This window comes from Pinus tabuliformis, chromosome 2_2, assembly GCF_031772625.1.
Source record: "Pinus tabuliformis cultivar Carrire ecotype Pingquan chromosome 2_2, CPIR1, whole genome shotgun sequence".
Taxonomy (NCBI): Eukaryota; Viridiplantae; Streptophyta; class Pinopsida; order Pinales; family Pinaceae; genus Pinus; species Pinus tabuliformis.
Window position 1 is genome coordinate 1,161,243,198 of NC_142300.1, and position 22,031 is coordinate 1,161,265,228.

The 22,031-nt window shown below is 36.3% G+C and overlaps 1 protein-coding gene across 1 annotated transcript in view; it reads right to left on the bottom strand.

Annotated features, from left to right (window-relative positions):
- The window catches only part of LOC149197551 (dihydrolipoyllysine-residue acetyltransferase component 2 of pyruvate dehydrogenase complex, mitochondrial-like), a 175,766-nt gene that overhangs the window by 105,902 nt on the left and 47,833 nt on the right, over positions 1-22,031 (bottom strand). The window contains exon 4 of the mRNA XM_089405882.1: positions 21,727-21,767. Within this exon, the coding sequence (XP_089262008.1) occupies positions 21,727-21,767 (41 nt within the window). The remainder of the gene's footprint in view (positions 1-21,726; positions 21,768-22,031) is intronic.

Sequence of the window (22,031 nt, forward strand, 5' to 3'; positions counted from 1 at the left end):
GTTACACAAGTACCTGGGTTATCAAAGACTCGTCTTATTCAATCATACATCACGGGACTTAAACCACATCTCTAGGATGAGCTTAAGCTCCATGAAATCACCTCTATAGAAGAAGCAAGACAGAAAGCAAAATTCGTTGAAAAAAAGCTCGAAAGAATACAGCGACCAAAAGTTGAAAGAGTATATTTGAGACGAATATTTCCCCAAACTTCTAACATGTAAAATACAAAGTAAGTTCCACCACAGCGATGTGAAGGAGGCAAAACTAATTTGGAAGTGCAAAGAATAAAAGAGGGTAAGTGCAAACGTTGTAGCGAAAAATGGGATTCTAAACATAAATTTGTTAAAGGAAAAGAGACCAAAAACCTGTATACATGTGAAGCAACCAATGATTTAAATAGTGAAGAATCATACATGGAAGAAATTGAAGATTCTCCACAATTTTCTCCAAAATTAGACAACGAGAATACTCAAGTGTCATTACTAGCCATGACAAGTATATCTTAGCCACAGACATTAAAGTTAAAAGGAGATATCAAAAAGACCAACGTAATGGTTCAAATAGATACCGACAACACTCACAACTTTTTGGACGCAAATATTGCGAAAAGGCTCAACATTTTCACATATCCAATGCCCAATATGAAAGTGATGGTAGTTGATGGAAAGAAAATCAAAAAATTAGGGAAATGCCATAAGGTCAAGTAAATTCGACAATACAATCTAGAATCTCCATTCTACACTGTACCACTATGAGGAGTGAATGTGGTCCTAGGTATCCAATGGCTACAAACCTTAGGCACTTACTCTGCCAAACATCAAAAGCAATTTATAAAGTTTAGATGAAAGGGGAAAAAATATAAGTTAATGGTTCTCAACCCCCTCAAAATCAAATTGTATCATCCTACCAATAGATGAAGCTAATCCGAAAAGGAGAGCACCAGCGTATGTAGTGCAATGTCATCAAATGGAAATGTTGGCTTCAAAATTGGTTAGCGAAGAACCACCTGAACTTCAACAACTACCATCTGAAGTTCAAAAACTAATTCAAAAACACAAAAAGGTGTTCCAAGATCTTCCTATGAAGATGCCTCCTGAAAGAGAAATCGAGCACATAATCGAAAACAAATCAGGGTCAAACCCTATCAACATCAAGCCGTATAGATATCCACATCATCAAAAAACTGAAATCGAAAGATTAGTCCAAGATATTTTGAAGTGTGGAATCATCACAAAAAGTAGAAGCCCTTACGCTGCTCTGGTGGTTCTAGTCCGAAAGAAGGATGGATCATTTAGACTATGCGTAGATTACTAAGGGTTGAACAAGATAATGATTAAGAACAAGTTTCCAATCCCTTTTATAGACGAAATGCTAGATGAAATTCATGCAGATAGGAACTTTTCAAAATTGGACTTGAGATCTGGATACCACCAAATAAGAATAAGGGTAGAGGTCATAGCAAAGACTATCTTTCTAACACATGAAGGTCATTACGAGTTTAAGGTAATGCCTTTTGGGTTAAGCAATGCTCCAACAACCTTCCAGGGTACCATGAATGAGGTATTTCGTCCATATCTAAGGAAATTTGTGTTAGTGTTTGATGACATTCTAATCAATAGTAAAATATGGAAGGAGCATCTACAACATCTCAAGTAAGTCCTCACTATATTAGAAGAACATCAGTTTTACGCAAAGATATCTAAATGCACCTTTGGGAAGGAAGAAGTAGAGTACCTCAAGCACATAATATCCAAGGAGGGAGTATAAGTAGATCCTAATAAGATAGTTATAAAACAATGGCCCAAACTGACTAACATCACTATATTAAGAGGATTCTTAGGATCAACTGGATACTACCGAAGGTTTGTTCAAAACAATGCTCATGTAACCACACCCTTAACAAACCTTCTAAAGAATAACTCATTTCGATGGGATGGTGAGGCAAAAAAGTGTTTTGAAAAGCTAAAGGAAATTATGTCTAATGCACCTATATTAGCAACTCCAGACTTTTCAAAGCAATTTGTAATTGAATGTGATGCTTTAGGTTATGGAATTGGGAAGGAAGAAGATGCTTCAGGTTATGGAATTGAGAAGGAAGAAGTAGAGTACCTCAGGCACATAATATCCAAGGAGGGAGTAAAAGTAGATCCTAATAAGATCAAAGTTATAAAACAATGGCCCAAACTGACTAACATCACTATATTAAGAGGATTCTTAGGATTAACTGGATACTATCGAAGGTTTTATGCAAAGATGTCTAAATGCACCTTCGGGAAGGAAGAAGTAGAGTACCTCAGACACATAATATCCAAGGAGGGAGTAAAAGTAGATCCCAATAAGATCAAAGTCATAAAACAATGGCCCAAACTGACTAACATCACTATATTAAGAGGATTCTTAGGATTAACTGGATACTATCGAAGGTTTATTCAAAACTATGCTCATGTAACCACACCCTTAACAAACCTTCTAAAGAAGAACTCATTTCGATGGGATGGTGAGGCAGAAAAGTGTTTTGAAAAACTAAAGGAAATTATGTCTAATGCAACTATATTAGCAACTCTAGACTTTTCAAAGCCATTTGTAATTGAATGTGACACTTCAGGTTATGGAATTGGGGCAGTGTTGATGCAAGATGGTCATCCAATCGTTTTTGAAAGCATGAAGCTCAACGAACAAGAATGTCTCAAGTCTACTTACAACAAGCAAATGCTCATTGTTATACATGCATTAGCCAAGTGGAGGCAATACCTCTTGGGAAGTAAGTTCTTAATATAAATAGACCAGAATAGCCTTCAACACCTCCTCCAGCAAAAAACACTTTCTACATAACAACAAAAATGGATCAAAAAAATTTCCACTTCGACAAGGATATATTACATAAGAAAGGGAAAGACAATGTAGTAGCAGATGCTTTATTCAGGAAAGATGAAGAATCATCATTAATTGCAATTTCGATTGTAGTTCCAGAATGACTTAATGAAATTCGAAGTGAGTATGCAAAAGATCTAGAAACAAGTGCTATATCAATAACCCTCCTCAAAATTCGAAATTTGAATGGAAAAGTGATATTTTGTGGTACAAGGGAAGAATTTACCTAAGCCCAAATTCCAAATTTAAATCCAAAGTTCTCAAGGAGTTCCATGATTCACTGTTAGCAAGACATGTAGGTTTCTTTTAAACCTACTATAATGCACGCCAATCATTTTTCTGTAAAGGAGTGAATAATGATATTCAAAGATATGTAGCAGAATGTGATCAATGCCATAGAAATAAGAATGAGGACATTATGACATCCATTCTGCCCCATCCATTAAATATTCCAAACCAAAAGTGGGAAGAAATATCAATGGATTTTATTGAAGGGTTACCTGTGTCTAATGGCAAAGACAATTCTCGCAGTAGTCGACAAACTCACCAAGTATGCACACACTTCATAGGAATGAAAAAATCAGACTCGATAAAACAAATCATTGAGATATTTTGCAAGAATGTCTACAAACTACATGGGTTTCCGAAAGTCATTGTTAGAGATAGAGACGCCAAATTCAAAGGCAATTTCTGGAAGGAATTTTAACCTACCTCAACATGAGTTCAGTGTATCATCCTCAAACAGACGATCAGACAGAAGTAATCAATAAATGTTTAGAAGCCTACATACATTGTTATGCAATAGACAAACAAAACAAGTGGGTTCAATGGTTACATCTAGTCGAATGGTGGTACAACTCCACCTACCACACTTCAGCGAAAATGACTCCATTTCAAGCTTTGTACGGTTATGAACCTCCTAAATGGAAGGACCTTGCCATTATCAAGACAAAACTTCCAGCAGTTAAAGATCAATTAGAAGAAACCTAAAAAGTATTCCAAGCATTAAAGGAAAATCTAAATATTGCGAGAAATCGTATGAAGCAACACGTTGACCAAAACAGAACATAAAGAGAATTTGAATTTGGGGAATGGGTATTTGTTAAACTTCAGTCTTACAAGCAATTATCCTTAAAACAGAAGGTGAAAAACAAATTGGCACCAAAATTCTATGGATAGTACCAGATTAACAAAAAGGTCACCCAAGTAGCATACAGCTGAAGCCTTCCTAATAAAAGTCGTGTTCACAACATTTTCCATGTATCTTACCTTAAAAAGGCACTTGGAAAACACCAAGCAGCACAGACAACACAGAAGGAGTCATTATCGTCAGGGAAAAGAAGTTGTGATCGCGAGAAATCAAAGAAGACCTTATTAAGTGCAAGGACCTACCAGAAGAAAAAGCTTCTTGGGAGACTGAAGCATTCCATCAGCAACATCCTTCATTACCTACGCTTTGAGGACAAAGCATTCTTTAAAGAAGGCAATGTTATGTGTAAATTTATTTAATTTAATTTCTAAACTAAGGGGCATGATCAAAAATCATGCCCCCTCATGTCATGGCTCCTAGGTTGTATTTAAGTCAGGGCCTTCCACCATTGTAATCATCATTCAAGTTATTAATAAAAATATATATATTTCTTTTGTCACTACTAAGCCTTTATGCTCCAATCAATTTGAGCATGAAACCCATGCTTAAAATAATAATTTTTTTTCTTATTTAGACAAAAATATACAATGTCATGACTACAAAGGCCATTATGAAGACTGAATCTGGTTACATTCTCCAACACTTTATAGCATAAGAAAGAAAGAGAGGTCACTTACTGGTATTATGGAACATTTTCATACGTAATCAATTAGCCTATAACCAATTCAATACACCAACACAAAGCCTATGTCTATTATTGAACTTTGCTCTTCTATGTTTAAATGATACGTGAAATTAATAATGAAGTCAATGTATGAAATACTACAATCACACAAAATGCACATAGAGAACTTATCCTGGAAATGTTGAGAAATGTAACTTTGCTCGGTCTTCATAATTGTTATTATACTCGTATCATTATATACTTATTGTAAAAGCAAAAGGAAAGAGAAAAATCAATTTTGAAAGCATGGGTTTCATGCTCTATTTTTATTTTGTCAATTAGGTCAAGCATATTTTTCATGCTTTAGGGTTTATTGAGTCAATAAAAACCTTGTCATATGTATAGGACCCTTATGGGCACATTGTATCAAGAAAGAAGTACTAAATTGAATTTTAAAGTGTCATTTTTGGACTGCCAACACCAAGTTGGCCCTGTCAGTGAAGTCAACCTAGAGGAGGCTCATTCAACCTTTGAAGAAGGTATAAAAAGGAAGACCACTCGACCTATTTGGCATCAATACACAAGTAAGTTCGATCTGCACCATAAATAGAAGAGAAAGACAAGTATAGTCAAGAAGAAAGTAAGAGAATCCAAGCAAAGAAGAAAAGATTGATTTTTGACCTAATTCAGCTCACACGTGTGAGTTTTCTAGGGTTTTTGTCACTGCTATAGTCTGAAGTTGCAAGCTGAGAGTTGCAGGGCCAAAGCCATAGACCGAGACCTTGAAAGTTGCAAAAAGAAGACACTTTGACCTTCATTGACTTGGATAAACTTTGACTTTTGGAGAAGATACTTTGTAGGGTTGAATTGGTGTTTGGTGGAAGTTCTTGGTCTTTCATTGGGGTCTTAGTTGTCTCATTTTTTACTTGGTTCTACATAGAGAAGATTTTGATTGAGTTTTCCCCTAAGAGAAGGGTTTTGCACTGCCTGAGATCCTGTATCTTGTGTCTTTTGTTCTTGTGATCTTCATACATTTTGAATTGATAATTGCTTGATGGAAGAGGAAATAATAATGAAGAATTAAAGGCCAACACCTAATCACAAGTAATTATCAAGAAAAGAGGAATCAAAAACCTAATTTCTATCTACATTGATTTCTCAACATGGTTTCAGAGCTAAGGTTAAGGAAGGACGCTTTGAAGATCACCTCATTGGCCATCTCTTTGAAGACTCCCTTGAAACATTCCTTGAAACAATTATCTACAATGGCTAGCTATATGAAGCAAGGCATCAAGACTATTGAAAGCTTCTTGATATCTACCAAAGATTGTGTGATCAAATTCATCTCAAGGCTATCAAAGGGTATCATGGATAAAGGATTATTTTCCACTCTCACAGGTACTTTTGATGATGAAGACGTATGGATAATTAATAGTGGAGCCTCAAGACACATGACAGGAGAATGTGGTCAACTACAAACTATATCAAAGGGAAACACCTCTCATTTAGTGGAGCTTGGAGATAAAAAGAGCTATTTGGTCAAGGGCGTTGGGTCTACATCTTTGAAGCTGGAAGGTGGTGGAAATATTCATCTCAACAACATACTCTTCGTTCCAGGTTTGAAGAAAAATTTACTTTCTATTTCTTGTCTAGAAGATAAAGGAGATAGAATTGCTTTCATAGATGGCAAGGTTCTAGTTTGGGGAAAGGATTCTAGCATTGATAAAGCTAAGTTCATTGGGATTCGAGAGGGGGAGGTTGTATAGGTTACTTACACCTCTTCGTCAAGCTCTTATACACATGGATATTGAGAAAGATTCTCTTATGTTGATAATTACTTGCAATATTGTTGCCTTCTTAACTTTCTTTATGTTCTTCTTTTATCTTCTGTCCATCAAGCAATCATCAAATCAAAACATAAAGATCAACAACACCATATGTAGGCACTCCGCCGGGGCTAAAACCCCTCTATTTGGGAAAGCACAGTCAAACTCTTCCACTAGTAAATCAAATTGAGATAGACCAAGACCTTAGATCAAAAGACCTTTCTCACTCCACCAAGTCAGCCCTCAAACTATCCTTCCACACTCCAAAGATCAACTACAGCAATTTGCATCAAATACAGAATTTTGACCCAGCTACTCTAGAACTTCAGCCCAACTACTCTAGAATTTTGGCCGAGCTACTCCAAAATTTTGGCCCAACTTCTCCAGAATTTTGGCCCTACTGCAACCCTGAAACTTCGACCCTCTTGTAGCTTCAGTTCCTTCGCACGTGTGAGATAAAGAGAGAAAAATTCGATTTCTTTTGCTTGACAAAGACTTCCTTCTCCTTCACTATTCTTTTCTCCTCCCTTGAATTTCGCACCCTTTTTCTTCTCCAGCAACTGCAGATCAAACTTGTTGTGCATGTCCTCCAAATGAGGTCGAGTTGTTGCCTTTATATAGAGAATCTGTAAGGTCAAATTCCCTTGATGAGGACGACTGGTGGAGGAGACATAAAAGACCTATTTTACAATAAAATAAATTTCTTTCTTCATAGATGAAACCCAAGAAGGGTCTTTTACATGATGACGAGAACTGGGACTCTTGACATAAACTTTAGAAGCCTGCAATAGACGCTTTGACCTACAAACCATTGACCCAAGCATGAAACCCATGCTTTAATTTCTTTTATAATAATTTTCTTTCTTTCTTTTGACAAATACATTTTAAATACAATTATGAAGACCGACACTAGTTACATTTTTCAGCACTCCCTCTTAACTAAGGAGGTATTCATAATTACATATATGCAGAGGTACATGGAAGATCTCAAAATGATATACTCTATGAAGAGTCATAGCAAACACAGTGCTATAGATTAGATACCTGACCAGGGTACTCTAATTGGGTGGGACTAAGGTGTACTCAAGCTTTAGCCACTCTAGGTACCATCAGGATTTTAAGCTCTAACACCAACCCAAGGATCTAGGTGTGTATCCAAGGTCGGAGCTCCATGACCAACGATGCCCTCCTTACTTCGAGATCTAGACATCAACACATAGGCCAGCCAGATGTCCTCCCAATCATCTTGTTGCCACAAGATGCTTTATCTCTCCTAATCAAATATATATGCACCAATCCAAGCATGCTTCAAATGTTCAACCTTTTTACAAAGAGATCTTGTACATTCACAACCCCAATTAGTAATAAACCTTCAAACATATATACAAGTAAATACAAACCTTTGGGGTCCTCAATCATCTTGATGCTACTTATATCATCATCAAGTTATCTAAATACAACTTGTTGGAAACTTTCTTCTTTCACTTCTTCAGTAGCACCAAATACAGCTTTAGTATTTCTCAAGTCTTTTTCACGAACATCCATTTGTAGTTCTTTTATTCATTCTTTGGTTTCATTCTTTCTTCAAGGTATTCATTATGACTGTCATAATATGCCCTCCCTCTTAACTGGGGAGATATACCTTTTCTTCTAACCATGCTCCCTCTCAACTTAAGGAGATCAACAACTTCCTTCTTTTATAATATCAGAGAAACTTCATCCTTTCAAGGCTTCATTTCTTTCTCATGGCATCAAGGTCAACTTTGATTATCATCATTCTTATAGCTTCCTTCATCATGCTCATCATTATGAACATCTTCAACATCTTGAAGATTATGTACCTGCAAAACTTTAATAGAAAGTACAACCAAATACAAACATACAGAAGCATGAAGTCAACCATATCAAAATCATGTCATTATAATGGAAGCATCAAAACATTCAAGCTTTAGACATCAAATACCTAAACCTAGTTAGGTTCATAATTAGCAAGGGTCACATCTTTTTACATACTAGACTTCAACTTCTTGCTAGGGTTTTGTCATAAACCGTAGACTCCATCTTCGAGAAACAAAGCCTTAGATTCAATAAAATAACAATCCAATCATAGTATTATACATCTTAAGGTTTCAACAATATGCTTTTAGAATTGCATGCCAAACTCTACTAGGGTTTGTTGCAAACCCTAGCTTTTAAAGCTAAAACACATCACTAACCAAAAACAATGTCATCATGTCCTAAAGTGTCAATCTCTACTAGGGTTTTGTTATAAACCCTAGATTTCACAAACTAAAACATGAGTATCAACAATTTAGTATACCAGCGTTTCATCTCTAGGGTTCCATTCCCTATATTAATTTCTTTCTATGATGTAAACCCTAGATACAAACATCAAACTCCAAAATCAGATAACAATTTTGACCAGGCTAGGGTTTAGATCATACAGACGAATATACACCTAGGGTTTCATTCCTAAGATCTTACTTTAGTTATTACAAGGGTTTTTTCATAAACCCTAAATCACCAAACCCTAAAAATCTAGGGTTTCATTATATAACCTAGACATTAACAACAAACCCTAAAGAACTAGGGTTTTACCATGACATTACCAAAACCCTAAACTTCAAAAGAATAGGATTTCATCATATATTCTAGACTTTATCAACAAACCCTAAGAAGACTAGGGTTTCATAATCAACATTGGCATACCCTTAGCATCAAGCGATTAGGGTTTTACATTGAACCCTAAAGGTTAGGGTTTCATAAACAAATGACAAGAGATAGTATAACAAGGGTAGATTCAATCTAATAATTAATCACCCTAACAAGAATCTTTATGATTCAAAACCTTAGACATAAAGATGTTAGTAGTGTAAAGCAAATTTCAAAAGAAGAATGATCATACCTTTTGTATGAAGAAAGCCTTGCAACAAATCTTGTAGTCTATGACATACCTTGAGTTTTCTTTAACAAACCTTGTAGGACATTAATTCTTAAAGGGCTTCCTTTGCAACAAAACTTCTTTCATGATTCACGTCTTTCTTTTGAAGTCTCCTCCATTTCCTTAGTGTATTCTGCAAGCTTTCCTACCAGGGAAAATATAAAGAAAAGGTTATTGGTATACAATACAAACAAATCTTGATGTGAGGAGGAAACCAAACATGAAAAATAAAGCAGAGAACAATATACTTATCTGTTGCTAAAATGCCGAAGGCTCCCTCTTAATCCAGTCTTTTTGAGGGATACCTACAACTTATCAAAACAACTTCAAGAATTTCTAACAAGACATAGTATTAATTCTAAAAAACAAAACATAAAAGAAAACATTAAAAACTTAAAATAGAAGGATATGTAAAGGATAGTATCCCTAAGAGACTTTAACAAACAAGTGTTTGACTTCGAATTCTTTAGTCTTGTTCTTCTTGGGTGGAGCTTCATCAGCAACATTTGCAAGTTCTCTTTCTCTCTTCTTATTCTCAGACATCGACTTTTGTAGTGTCCCATCTTATGACAATTGTGGCATTCAATCTTTGATAGATCAACCTTCTTCTTTGGACCTTTGAACTTCTTGTATGCTCCCTTTTTTTGCGATGAGCAAAGTAGGCATTTGAAGTTTTGTCTTCTTCATCCTCCTTGTTAGTCACTAATGAGATGTGGGCTTCTTCTTGAATGCATGCATTCCACATTTGTTCAAAGGTTGCAGTATCTTTCCAATTGCTAATTCTTGATGCAAAAGAGCTTCAAGATTTTGGTAGACCTAGTAGTGCAACAATCACGAGTTCTTTCTCTAGTACAATTTCATCAATTGCTTGGAGGTCATCTCTTAATCTAGAGATCCTTACAAAATATGATGACACAATATCATATTTTGTCAACTTTATTGTTCTTAGTTCATTCTTGAGACTAATTATCTAACCAATGTTCTTGATGGTAAGTAACTTGGAGAGGGCTTCATGCATTTCTTGTGCAAAGTCTATATTCGATATGTATGTGATTTGATTGTCCTTCACTCCATCTATTATCAGATTCATGGCCAAGATGTCAGTTTCCCTGTACTTTTCCTTTCCTGCATCATCTGTCGATTTCTTAACTAATCCTTGAACAAAATCCAAAACTTTATGCTTAGCAAGAATAAGATTTATCATCTTCTTACATGCCCTATAGTTGGAGGCTCCTTCTAGCTTGTTTTTTGTCTTCATTGAGGTTGTCATAGTCTCTATAGATAGTAGGTTTCTCTTCTTATATGATCTTTTCCTTAGTGACCTTCCTTTGTTCCTTCCTCCTTAACCCTTCTTTTGATGAATCTTGTTTCTTGTTCAAGGAGGCTCTCAAAGCCAACTTCGTCCAATGTTAAGGGCAAAAGAAGAAAAGTGACCTTAAAACATTTATACTTCATTGCAAATGAAGAAGGCTTGTCAAGGTAACTTCAACCTCTAGGAAAATTCGTTCATCAAACATGGCCCATACATAGAGATAAGTTATAAAGAGACATAATTCCACATTGATGTCGTAAGTGCATGCAGGAACTAGCCCGAAAACAACGAAAATCTCATGATCAATGTATGCAGCAAAGTAAAAGAAACTAGTGTCAAAATTGTACTCACATGTAAGAGAATATATCCAACCATCATCACATTTGCAATATAAGAAGACCCAATCCACACATCAAAATTCATCCATGATCCAAAAATATCCTCCAAGTAAAAAAAATGTGAAGTTCTCAAGAGAGAGAATGATCCAAGTCAACTGATGATACAAAGTGAATTCATCTAACTCTTCTTTATACACTCATTAGGAGTTTGAATTACCTAATTGGGCATACATTAGCCCCTAAAACAAAATAATGTGCAAATTAACTTACTTTTGGTGACAATCCCACCGAACTAACTCACAAATAAAATAATAAGCCTCTCAACTTTCAAGAGGTCAGATGATAAATAATACATGTCATAGGGCCCTCCAAGAGGCCTGATGAGGTCAATAGGTGCCATAATGAAGAATAAGACCCTCGAAAGTGATGGACAAGGGTTGGCCCCTTGTTCTCCAAACAATAAACATGTGGTGCTCCCAATGGGTGTGGGGGCACAACCATAACCTCATGGGTCTCCAAATGAGTCGAAGATGCATGTAGATCATCTGTAAGGGATTTGATGATGGTGTAGGTGATGCCACATCATTCTACAAGTCTTGGGTCAACTGCCAAGTGTATGGTACATCTGTGGGGTCGGCTGGGCAAAGGTGAACCAGGTGCATCTTCCTCGTCCAATAGGTGAATCTCGAGCAATCTTTGAACATCCCTGGGGATCCATGGAGTGTTGTCTACTGTTGTGGAGGCCCATGGCTCTCAACACACACCCTACATGTGCCAATGTAGCCCTCTGGAGGATTAGGACCCCGTATAGAGAGACCAAACCCAAGATGTATACCATCTGCAATCCTGCACAAGATCCAATGCATCCCCTAGCCTTCCAGTACAACAAGTCATCAAAGAAATCGAGTAAACGAGCTTACCAACCATGGACCACAGGTGGGGACTTCATAATGGCATACCCTTCCATAATGGGCTTCGGGATGGGGTTAACCAAGTATCCTATTAGGCGGCTTCTACTTCTAAAGGGGATAATATGTTCACCATGGACCACAGGTGGGGACTTCATAATGGCCTGCCCTTCCATAATAGGTTTCGGGATGTGTCAATGGGGTTAACCAAGTATCCTATTAGGCGGCTTCTACTTCTAAAAGGGATAACATGTTCAAGGTACATCCTTTAAAATATGGTGGTATGTGAGAGAGGTAAATGGAGTAGGGGATGAGAAGGGGCAGCCTTGGGCCACATGCTGGGGTACAAGGGTAGCTAATAAAAGGGAAGCCCACACTTGGCTTTATAATGTATAGGAGGGAGCAATCGCGGTACATGAGGTGCCCCAGCCTTGATTTTTCCACCCTTTTTTATATGCCTTTCGCCTTTTTATGATTTTCTTTGATTAACTGCTCGGGGCTCAAGGGGTAAGAGCATGTTGCATAATATATAACAGTGAATACCCCCTTTCAAGGTAGGGTTGTTCATTCCCCACCAAGGGTTGGGACAATCATGGGTTCCTATATGATGAAGGAGGCTCATGAAACCTGTAGGAACCAAGGTGATGGTCATGATGATGGGGTAGAGATCATGTATTGGCTTTAACCCACGTGCTTGTTAGATGATCCAAAATACAAAATTCATAGTTCACAAAGTTAGGATAGAATATTTAATTAAATATTGGAGACACTTAGAAATAGAATATTGTTGTAAAAGATATTACATCTAGAATAATGTCATATCTTAGGCTCCAATTTAAAAGTAGAGTTAGTAGATTGGTTAGAATGGCATTTATTATAAATGGACACTTGTTAATTTAATAAGTAGTCCAAAACTAGAATAGGTTAGGAAATTAAGCTTATATGTAGCTCATTCTCCTGATTGCAATTGAGTTGGTGTGTGTGTGTAAACTCTTGCAAAATTATTATGTAATTTATTTTCTGATTAATAAAATGGTGTGTTTGAGGACACTTCTGCCATTATTGTGGTGTCAGAGTTGTGTTTTGATGGAACTTTGGAATTTTATCAATAGAAGTTCTACAATCTTCGGCAAAATGTACTCTAACCCCCCTCAAAGTAAAAAAAATTACTTTGAGTTACAATGTCACACTTATCTCTCCAAATAAAAAATTACAAACAAAATCTCCTTATTACTCCAAAAATTTACTGGCCCGAACATTTACAAATAACCCCTACACCTTATTACTCCAAAAAAAAAATTAGTAGTACATCTTATTACTCCACAAATTTACAAACAATAATTCCCAAAATACAAAAACTCAAATATCTCTCCAAAATAAACTATTCCTTATCTCTCCAATAAAAATTACAAAATTAAAACAATATACCTTATCTCCAGGTCCATAGATTGAACCGCATCAAATTGGTGTTCATCGCGATTTCACGCAGTTTGTCCCAACTATCTTTTGCATTTTGTGGTACATTTTCCTATTGAATGCGGCCAAATATGCTTTTCTTTCTTTTTAGCTGCATCAACCTCTGGGGCATCATTCCAGGCTAGACCCAAGGTGTGGGCAAGGGGAAGGGGTGAGCTAACCCTATGTGGACCCAGTGGAAGAATGTGGACCCAAGTGGGGGAAACGATGAATGGGGTAATAATGGGTGGAAAGGGATAATATATGCGAATAAGGGAGTAGGTCCACGGAAACAAAATCAGGGTTTCCCATGAAATATCATCCCTAAAGCCAAATGGTCAAAAAAAGAAATCCCACGGGACTAGAATCCAAGGTTAATATCCAAAAGGGGTCTAGGGGACAAGAGCACAGACCTAGCCCATTCCTTATGTTGAATCCCCACATTAATCCATGCCCAGAAGTGTCCATGATAAGCAAACTACAATACTCAATTACCAAATGACAAGGCGTACCTTTAGGTTGGAGAGGCCCACCTTCAAACATATGATCATGGCAGATGGGTGAGGGACCACATGGCAGGTTCAAGTGGCGGAGAAAAGGCACAGTGAGCTAGCTGGTGGCTGCAACGAGTTGTTGGCTGCCGGCTGAGGACCATCTTGGAGAAAAAAAATTCCCATAGGGATATCACCCACAAAATGGTGGGTAACAAAGCCCATGACCACTCCCACGATCACAAATTTAAATAAGTTGAAGAATTCAGATTCCAGTCTTGTTAATCCCATTAGCTATCTTCAATTAGTTGGCTCCCTAATTTACTATGTGAATTCTAGACCTGACATATGTTATGCAGTAAATGTCTTCAGTCAGTTTCAGTTGGAGCCACGTCATGATCATTGGATAGTTGCCAAACATATCTTGAGATACCTACGTGGGACAATTCATTATTGTCTAAAATATGATGACAAAGAGATTTTATTGTCAAGTTTTACAGACACTAATTGGGGTGGACAGATGGAATAAGCAATATCAGTGGTTGCTTTAGTTTGGGATCTGTTATGATCTCATGGATGAGTCGAAAACAAGATTTCGTTGCTTTGAGTAGTGTTGAAGCAAAATATGTTGTAGCTTGTGAGGTTGGAAAAGAAGTTGTTTGGCTTAGAAAACTTCTTACAGATCTTATTGGAGGACCTCTAGACCCCACCGTGATATTTTGTGACAACCAGAGTAGCATCAAAATCACTGAGGATCTTGTGTTTCATGCTAGAACTAAGCATATTAATAATAAGTACCATTATATTAGAAGTTTGGCACAATATGGGGTTGTTAAGCTACAGTATATCTCAACAAATGAACAGGTAGCCGATATTTTAACTAAATCTCTTCCCAATAAGAAGCTCGAGTATTTGAGAAGCACGCTTGGATTGGTTGATATTTCCCATTTGATTAAGAGGTAGAGTTGATAAGTTGTTGTCAATTAGGCTAAACAAGCCCGTATGATGGTACTTAGGGTTGGTATCTTGGACAGTAGCCTAGACGATACCTAGATCCCTGTTAGAGTTGATACCTTGGCAGGTAGCCTTGATGCTACCTACATCTTTGTTGGTGTCTTGACAGGTAGCCTAGATGGCACCTGGATCCTTAATTGAGTTAGTGTCTTGACATGAAGCCTAGATGGCACCCAAATCCTTGATTGAGTTAGTGCCTTGGCAAGTAGCCTAGATGACACTTAAATCCCTGTTGAGTTGGTGCCTTGGTAGGTAGCCTGGATGACACATGGATCCTTGTTGGTACCTTGGCAAGTAGCCTAGATGGTACCTAGATACCTTGGCAATTGGCCTAGATGGTATCAAGATAGCTAGCATTGTATACGTTACTTATGATACTCTTCTTAGAACATTTCAACTTGAGGTCATACTTATTCTATTTGTGAAATTATGAATACCTCCCTAGTTAAGAGGGACTGTTGAGAAATGTAATTATGCTCGGTCTTCATAATTATTATTATACTCGTATCATTATATATTTATTGTAAAAACAAAAAGAAAGAGAAAATTCAGTTTTGAAAGCATGGGTTTCATGCTCTATTTTTATTTTGTCAATTAGGTCAAGCATGTTCTTCATGCTTTAGGGTTTATTGAGTCAATAAAATCCTTGATATGTATAAGACCCTTATGGGCACATTGTATCAAGAAAGATGTTATGAATAATTCATAACAAAATAAAATAAATATAAATAATGTAAATGATAAATAATCAAATAATCATTATGTTAAATAATCATTAAGTTAAGTGAAAACGCATGTATAAAAGACACGCCCAGTCACAAAAAGACACCTACTTAGGTATATACTCGGGTCCTCATTGTAACATTCAACATCACTTGTACATTTATATATATATATATATATATATATATATATTATAAATCATTATTACAAATACCTACCTCTTGTGTATTTTTACACTTCAGTCAACAATCTATAAGTTTTGTTGCTTAAGTGGTATCAGAGCCATGCCACACAATATAACCATGCGAGTCTTTGAACGTTGTTTGCTGCACAATATGCCATTACATTCACATCTTGAATTCATTGAGCGGTCTAGTAAAATTCAAGAAAAACTTCAGCAATGGGAAAAATCATATGCAAAAGTTAAAGCAGGTTTAAAGGAAATCGATAATAAGGAAGATGATAGCGACAGTGAAGAAATAAAACACGGTGAAGCAGCAGAAGAAGATTTTGATCATGAACATGAAGATGTGATAGATAATGATGAATATGAAAAGGATATCGATCAAGATGATGATCCAGATGAAGATGACGAAGATGTGAAGATTATTGATTATGATGATAAAAGGGAAGTGAAAATGGTTGATCCTGATAATGGTGATGAAAAGGAAAATGAAATGAACAGAGAGATAAGAAGTGGAGGAAATGAATTTGAGGATGTAAATACAATTGTTGATGATGAAGATGCGAATATTACTCATTCTGATGACAAAAAGGAAGTGAAAAGGCTAATTATGATAATGGAGAGAAGGATATGAATTCACACAGTAAAAGTGGTTATGAGAAAAATGAGGAGCAATCAACCTTGTGTAAGAGAAAAAGGACCACACCTTCTAATGTGAGCTCCAAGAGATTAAAAAGCTCAAAAGTGAGTGCACAAACACCCACCAAAAGCTCAGAAGTGAGTGCACGGACACCCACAAAAAACTCAAAAGTGAGTGCACAACCACCCAGTAAATCTGATCTTCAGAAATACAATACATGGGATCCATTGTGCACAGCCATTGTTCGTAGTTTGTGCAAGGAAAATCCTCATAAAACTATTGTTGATCCAACAGTAAAATTGAAAAGCAGATATAAGAAAACCAAGAGGACCCAATGCAAAATTTCAAGGTTCCTAGCTTGTTGGTTTGCTGAAAATTCCAAAAAATTAGATGTGGATCACGATGTTCAGCTCAAAGTTAGCCAGCTAAATGAGAATGAGGAGGCTACTACAGTTCTTGAGAAAAGTACGATGGAGTCTGCGCCACTCCAGGAAGGTTCTGATACTATTCTTAACAGCACATTTTCCACTAGCCCAGCTTCAGATTCTGTGGCTCCTACTTCTTCAAAAAATGCAGAGACACTAATCATTAGGTCTCTTCATGAAAAAAATCCAATATGCACTCTGCCATGACCACATTGATTTGGGTACCATAGCCAAACGCCATGTGCAACAGCTAATCTGTAATTTAAAACTTCAATCCATGGAGAAGAATTCTGTGTCCAGTGATGATGGAGAAAATCTATCAATCTGTGAACAATATCATAAACAATCTCTAGTTTTGGAAGCATTGTGTGATCTGATAATTAGCATCATGGACGTAGATCAAAACATTGTTGATACTCTGATCAATCAATATCTCCTAGGGATTTCCATGACCCCAGGATGACGAGATCATCGCAGAGTTGCAGATAATACAACATCTCTCAAAATAAGATGGTGGTTACAATTCATAGACATTGAGTGGTGGTGAAATTGAAAATCCGCCAACTTCGGGAGTTTCCGATATGATTTGCATAGAAGATATAGTGCTCATGGTGTGGGACAATCATGCAACAGTGACAACATTTCAAAGAAATTCAACCAACGTGGAAATAGGTGAGTTTGTAGCAACCGCGAGGGAGGAGTTTATAGTCAATATTGCTTACAACATTAATGATGATTTGTTGCTTGTTCTAAAGCAACATGTTAATCGAGATATTAGGAGCAAGAATCAGCTTTTGAGCGTCAAAATTGAAGTTGTGAGATATGGGGATGCGTATTCAGGGTCAAAGCATATTGATGATTGTTTAGATTATGAAGTGTCAAATAACAAAGCACTGGGTGATGACAATACCAGACGTATGAAATATACGGTTTTAAGTCTGAACGACATTGGTGAGCGTCAGCACAATGCTACCAAAAGCGTTTCCACTGTGTTGGTTGTCTCTGAAGCCGAGGCAGCTATTCTTTTGCGTCACTTCGATTGGAATTCTATTAATGCCAACGATCAATGGTTTGCAGATGAGGAGAAAGTGAGGAATGTGAGGAAACATGAGACCAAAGAAGAAAAAATGGAGGAGTTAACTACCTGTCCGATATGTTTAGATGATTACAAGATCAGTCACATGATAGAACTTTGACGTTTCATAAGCTACAGAAACTGGATCATAAAGAGACAACTGGCATACTGGATCAAAGAGACACGCCGTATGAAACGTGCAAGCGCATACGAGACAAGGAAATTAGTTAATTGATTAATTATATATATATATATATATAAAGGGAAAACATAAAAAGCAATGGGACAAGATATTAAAACTAAGAAATAAGTTAATTGATTAATTCTATACATAAAAGGAAAACAAATTAAATAAAATTTAAAATTGTGATAAATGGTTTTTAAAAAAATAATAATAATTATATAATTTAATTAAAAAAAATTGGAATAACCCTAATTCCAAGTTGGTATTGTCGACGATTACACATATCGAGATGACATAATCGAGTGAAGAAATTACTAGCAATTAAGCTTTGAGGACAAAGACTTTCGAAAAGGAAGGCAATGTTATGAATAATTCATAACAAAATAAAATAAATATAAATAATGTAAATGATAAATAATCAAATAATCATTAAGTTAAGTGAAGAGGACATCACGAAAGGACACCTACTTAGGTATATATGCAGGTCCTCATTGTAACATTCAACATCACTTGTACATTTTACATATATAATAAATTATTATTACAAATACCTCTTGTGTATTTTTACATTCAAGTCAACAATCTATAAGTTTTATTGCTTCAAAAGATGTGTTAAATTTAGTTTTAAAGTGTCATTTTGGACTCCCAACACCAAGTCGGCCTTGCCAGTGAAGTCGGCCTAGAAGAGGCCCATTTGACCTTTGAAGAAGGTATAAAAAGGAAGACTATTCTACCTATTTGGCATCAATACATAAGCAAGTTCAATCTGCACCATAAATAGAAGAGAAAGACAAGTGAAGTCAAGGAGAAAGGAAGAGAATCCAAGCAAAGAAGAAAAGATTGATTTTTTACCTAATTCAGCTCACATGTGCGAGTTTTCTAGGGTTTTTTGTCACTACTACAGTCCAAAGTTGCAGGCCAAGACTTGCAGGGCTGAAGTCATAGACCGAGCCCTTGAAAGCTGTAGAAAGAAGACACTTTGACCTTCATTGACTTGGATAAACTTTGACTTTTGGAGATACTTCGGGGGGTTGACTTAGCGTTTGGTGAAAAATTTTGGTCTTGTTTTGGGGTCTTGGCTGTCTCATTTTTTACTTGGTTCTATATAGAAGAGTTTGACTGGGTTTTCCCCTAGGAGAGGGGTTTTGCCATAGCCGAGAACCTATATCTTGTGTCTCTTGTTCTTGTGATCTTCATACATTTTGAATTGATAATTGCTTGATGAAAGAAGAAATAATAATAAAGAATTAAAGGCCAACACATAATCACAAGTAATTATCAAGAAAGGAGGAATCAAAACCCGAATTTCTATCTACATTGATTTCTCAACCAGAAAAACCCAATGGGAAAACTCTAGCTTGAAATGGCTTAGTCAATTTTCTTTAATCAATTCATAGGGCAATTTGCACATTACGAAGGGCTCAATCCAAGCTTTGCTCATATGTCAATAACTCAATGGCCACAAGATTGGAATTGGCCTATGAACAAGTTTAATGGACTCACAATTGGCCCCAAACCTTCGTCACAATCTGAACTTGATTTCCTAACTATAACTTCCCTCTTAAGTGTTAGAGCTTGTTTACTCACAATGCCATATCGTTTTTGTTGGAATATGTAACTAGGTTTGGTCTTTATAATATTCTATGTACTATTGATTTTATGTATTTGATGTAAAATAAAAAATAAAATTTATTATTGTTATTTTATAGCATGGGTTTCATGCTCAAGGTCAATTTATTTTTAGTTCAAAGCACCCATTGTGTGCTTCTAGGGTTAGTTGTAGAGTCAAGGAGTCAAAAAAGGCATTGGCATATGTAAGACCCTATTTGGGCATCTTGTAACAAGTCAAAGAATTTATTTGAGTCAAAGATATGTCAAAATGTCCCTCCAAGACCAAGTCGGCCTGCAGAGAAGAAGTCGGTCACATAAAGGTAACTTGTCCCCTGAGAAACCTATTTATAAGAAGCATTCGACCTCATTTGAGAGACAATCAATCAAGCTCATTTTTGAAGCACAAAGAAGAAAGAAAAAATCGAAGTTTTGAAATCTGATTTTGGGCCACATTCTACCATATGTGCGAAGGAATTAGGGCACACTTTATTGCTACAGAACCGAATTGCAGATCTACTAAAAGAAGCCGAAATTTGGATCAATGTTAACATCATTACCTAGAAGAAAGCAAGACAAACGAAGAAAAGAGACACGTTTTTGCCACACGTGTGAATTAGGGTTTCTGCAGGAAGGTTGAAATCTGCAGTCAGAAGTTGAAGGTCCGAACTTGAAATCATAGATGAAATTACAGCAGTTTTGAATCAGTTTGACTTGGGTTGACTTTGTGAAAGAGAAGCTCATCTAAAAGGAGGATGACTTGGTCTTCGAGGGATTTTGGTCTAGGGTCTAAAGGTCTTGGAATTCATCATTTCAAGATTCTATAAGAAGAGAAGAATTTTGTGTGGGTTTTCCTCTCTAGAAGAGGTTTTGGGCTAGCAGCCTACATCTTGTGTCCATTTGTTCTATTTATCTTCATGTTTTGGCAGTTGTTTGACGATAAGAACACCATAATAATCAAGATAAGAAGAAGCAAATTAATAAGTACATCAAGTTGAAGTAAAATAACATCACAAACAGTTATCAAAGTAAGAAAAATCGCCCTCATCTAGCTGCCCTAGATTTCTCAACAGTTTTGACGTTGATCCCTTTGGATCCCATTTATACAATTCCTAAGCAAGCTGGAGATTTGACTGGTATATGATGTTAAGAGATGATGATGGCAACTAACTAGGTTGTGGAGGCTTTAATTGAGAAAGCTACATGACAAGTTCTTATTAACCATTGCATATAGAATTAAGAGTATTTTGGTAAGAACGGTAGCTTGTATCTAAGGAGATACGTGCAATATCACTATGCAAGTACATAAGGATGAACATCAGAAGACCATCAGTGTGTTATATAATGACCATCAACAGTGTCACATTAAGTCAATTGCACTCATCAAAGTGGTTGCAATTGAATCAAAATTTTACATTTCAAGAATAAATGAAAAGTTAGGAGTGACATATCAATGTGGCATTCAGTGACAGTTGAAATAGTGAGAGTATGATGCCTACGTCTTAAATCATTTAATGCAAGAGTGTTACACCAACAAATTAGTGATAGGCATTCAATTGGCATCACTAAATTCAAGAACAAAGGACCGATAGGAATAATTCTATTACAACCAATCTGATAGTAATGTATGTTTGTAGCGAGTCAAATCATTGGTTACCAGTCATGTGGGGAAAACAACATTCAAGCTAACCCTTTTGAAGTTTGCCCTGTGTTTGGATGCTTGTGATTCTACTGTGCGTTTTACCAACTAGTTTAGGATGTATGGTCTTATTTCTTATGCACTTTTATGGATAGCATTTTGATCCACACACACACACACACAACATTACCCCAAGAATATTGACAATAAATATGTTACTAATAAACATGAATCTTGTAATAGAAATTTAAAAATTAAAAATGTAAATCAGCCTTACCAGAATCAGTCGCAAAACCCCGCTTCAAATAAGTGGATGAACTGAAATAAGGATGCAAATCCAACAATCAAAGTATTTAACAAAAAAACAAGAATATAAACACTAAGAAAAACCACAAAAATCTTAATTCTAAAAGAATATCAAAAGTGAAGTACAAAGATATTTTTCTACAAACTCAATAATTAGTTTTGGCCATGTTAAAAGCTTAAAAGTTAAAACTTATGACCCCCTGCGGGGTATAATTTTCTATCAGAAAAAGGCATCATTAAAATAAGCATTTAATATGCTTTCTGTCTACATTGAAA